This window comes from Coregonus lavaretus (genome assembly GCF_964263955.1).
Source record: "Coregonus lavaretus genome assembly, contig: HAP1_SCAFFOLD_8686, whole genome shotgun sequence".
In the NCBI taxonomy this organism is placed as follows: Eukaryota; Metazoa; Chordata; class Actinopteri; order Salmoniformes; family Salmonidae; genus Coregonus; species Coregonus lavaretus.
The window spans coordinates 61-2,500 of NW_028162161.1; the positions used below are offsets into that span (position 1 = coordinate 61).

At 43.0% G+C, this 2,440-nt stretch overlaps 1 protein-coding gene across 1 annotated transcript in view; it reads left to right on the top strand.

The window, feature by feature from the left end:
- Positions 1–422: 422 nt before the first annotated feature.
- LOC311119522 (SLIT-ROBO Rho GTPase-activating protein 3-like) overlaps positions 423–2,440 on the top strand; it is a gene marked incomplete at its 5' end in the record, with an annotated part of 9,261 nt that continues 7,243 nt past the window's right edge. Inside the window, 2 exons of the mRNA XM_084194197.1 lie at positions 423–450; positions 702–798. Coding sequence (XP_084050323.1) covers positions 423–450; positions 702–798 — 125 coding nt within the window. The remainder of the gene's footprint in view (positions 451–701; positions 799–2,440) is intronic.

The following is a 2,440-nucleotide window of genomic DNA, read 5'->3' on the forward strand; positions in this document are numbered from 1 at the left end:
GTACTACTACTGTACTACTACTACTACTATACAATTTCTGTACTACTACTATACTACTACTATCAATTACTGTACTACTACTGTACTACTACTGTACAACTATATGATTACTCTGCTACTACTGTACTACTGTTATACTAAGTACTACTACCATACTACTACTATACTACTAACGTACTACTACTATGCTACTACTATACTACTAACGTACTTACTACTGTACTACTACTGTATTATACTACACAACTAATCTTATACTATCCCTAACTCTCTACTTCTCGCTCTCCTTCCTCCTCCCTCTCACATTCTCCCTCTCTCGCTATCTCTCTCTCTCCGCCCCCCCTCACCCCCTCTCTCGCTATCTCTCTCTCTCCGCCCCCCCTCACCCCCTCTCTTGCTTCATCTCTCTGTCTGTTTTCCAGCTGAGGCCGTTGATAGCGGACCCCTCCAGTAAACATCTGTGTTTCTGCTCAGAGAGAGAGAGAGAGAGAGAGAGAGAGAGAGAGAGAGAGAGAGAGAGAGAGAGAGAGAGAGAGAGAGAGAGATGAGAGACACAGATGAGAGAGACAGATGAGAGAGAAAAAGAGAGAGAGATCCAAATCCTAGCAACACTACATTTTTTATTGTTGAAAACCATGATGTGTGTAGTTTGCGTGTGTGTATCAGTGTATGACTGTTGAGTGATGCTGTATATCTCCCAGAATGCAGTGTGCTAGGTCAGTGCGTGTGCGGAGGTCCAGACCCTGTTCCATGTTCAGCCACACTCTCTTCACCTCTGATATGCTGGGTTTCATACAGGTAACACACACACACTAATATGTCATAATGCCAATATGTCATAATGCTAATATGTGTTGGAGAGATATACAGTGTGTGAACGGAACTTTCAGGGCATCTACTGTATCTCCCTGGTCCAAACAAAAACTAACAGTGAAAATGTCATGAAGCTATTTTTGTTCTCTCTCTCTCTCTCTCTGTCTCTGTCTCTGTCTCTGTCTCTGTCTCTGTCTCTGTCGCTGTCGCTGTCTCTGTCTCTGTCTCTGTCTCTGTCTCTGTCTCTCTCTCTCTCTCTCTCTCTCTCTCTCACTCGCTCAATTCTCCTCTTCTGAGATCTTAAACAGTAGTCTCTCTCCTACTCCTGTGTGATATAAACAGTAGTCTCTCTCCTACTCCTGTGTGATATTAAACAGTAGTCTCTCTCCTACTCCTGTGTGATATTAAACAGTAGTCTCTCTCCTACTCCTGTCTGAGATCTTAACAGTAGTCTCTCTCCTACTCCTGTCTGAGATCTAACAGTAGTCTCTCTCCTACTCCTGTGTGATATTAAACAGTAGTCTCTTCTCCCTACTCCTGTGTGAGATCTTAAACATTAGTCTCTCTCCTATTCATGTGTGATATTAAACAGTAGTCTCTCTCCTACTCCTGTCTGAGAGCTTGAACAGTAGTCTCTCTCCTACTCTGTCTGAGAGCTTGACAGTAGTCTCTCTCCTACTCTGTCTGAGAGCTTGAACAGTAGTCTATCTCTACTCCTCTCTGAGAGCTTGAAAAGTAGTCTCTCTCTACTCCTGTCTGAGATCTTAAACAGTAGTCTCTCTCCTACTCCTGTGTGAGATCTTAAACAGTTGTCTCTCTCCTACTCCTGTCTGAGATCTTAAACAGTAGTCTCTCTCCTACTCCTGTCTGAGATCTTAAACAGTAGTCTCTCTCCTACTCCTGTGTGATATTAAACAGTAGTCTCTCTCCTACTCTGTGTGATATTAAACAGTAGTCTCTCTCCTACTCCTGTGTGATATTAATCAGTAGTCTCTCTCCTACTCCGGTGTAATATTAAACTGGTAGTCTCTCTCCTACTCCTGTGTGATATTAATCAGTAGTCTCTCTCCTACTCCTGTGTGATATTAAACAGTAGTCTCTCTCCTACTCCTGTCTGAGATCTTAAACAGTAGTCTCTCTCCTACTCTGTGTGATATTAAACAGTAGTCTCTCTCCTACTCCTCTCTGAGAGCTTGAAAAGTAGTCTCTCTCCTACTCCTGTCTGAGATCTTAAACAGTAGTCTCTCTCCTACTCCTGTGTGAGATCTTAAACAGTTGTCTCTCTCCTACTCCTGTCTGAGATCTTAAACAGTAGTCTCTCTCCTACTCCTGTGTGATATTAAACAGTAGTCTCTCTCCTACTCCTGTGTGATATTAAAACAGTAGTCTCTCTCCTACTCCTGTGTGATCTTAAACAGTAGTCTCTCTCCTACTCCTGTGTGATATTAAACAGTAGTCTCTCTCCTACTCCTGTCTGAGATCTTAACATTAGTCTCTCTCCTATTCATGTGTGATATTAAACAGTAGTCCTCTCTCCTACTCCTGTCTGAGAGCTTGAACAGTAGTCTCTCTCCTACTCCTGTCTGAGAGCTTGAACAGTAGTCTCTCTCCTACTCCTGTCTGAGAG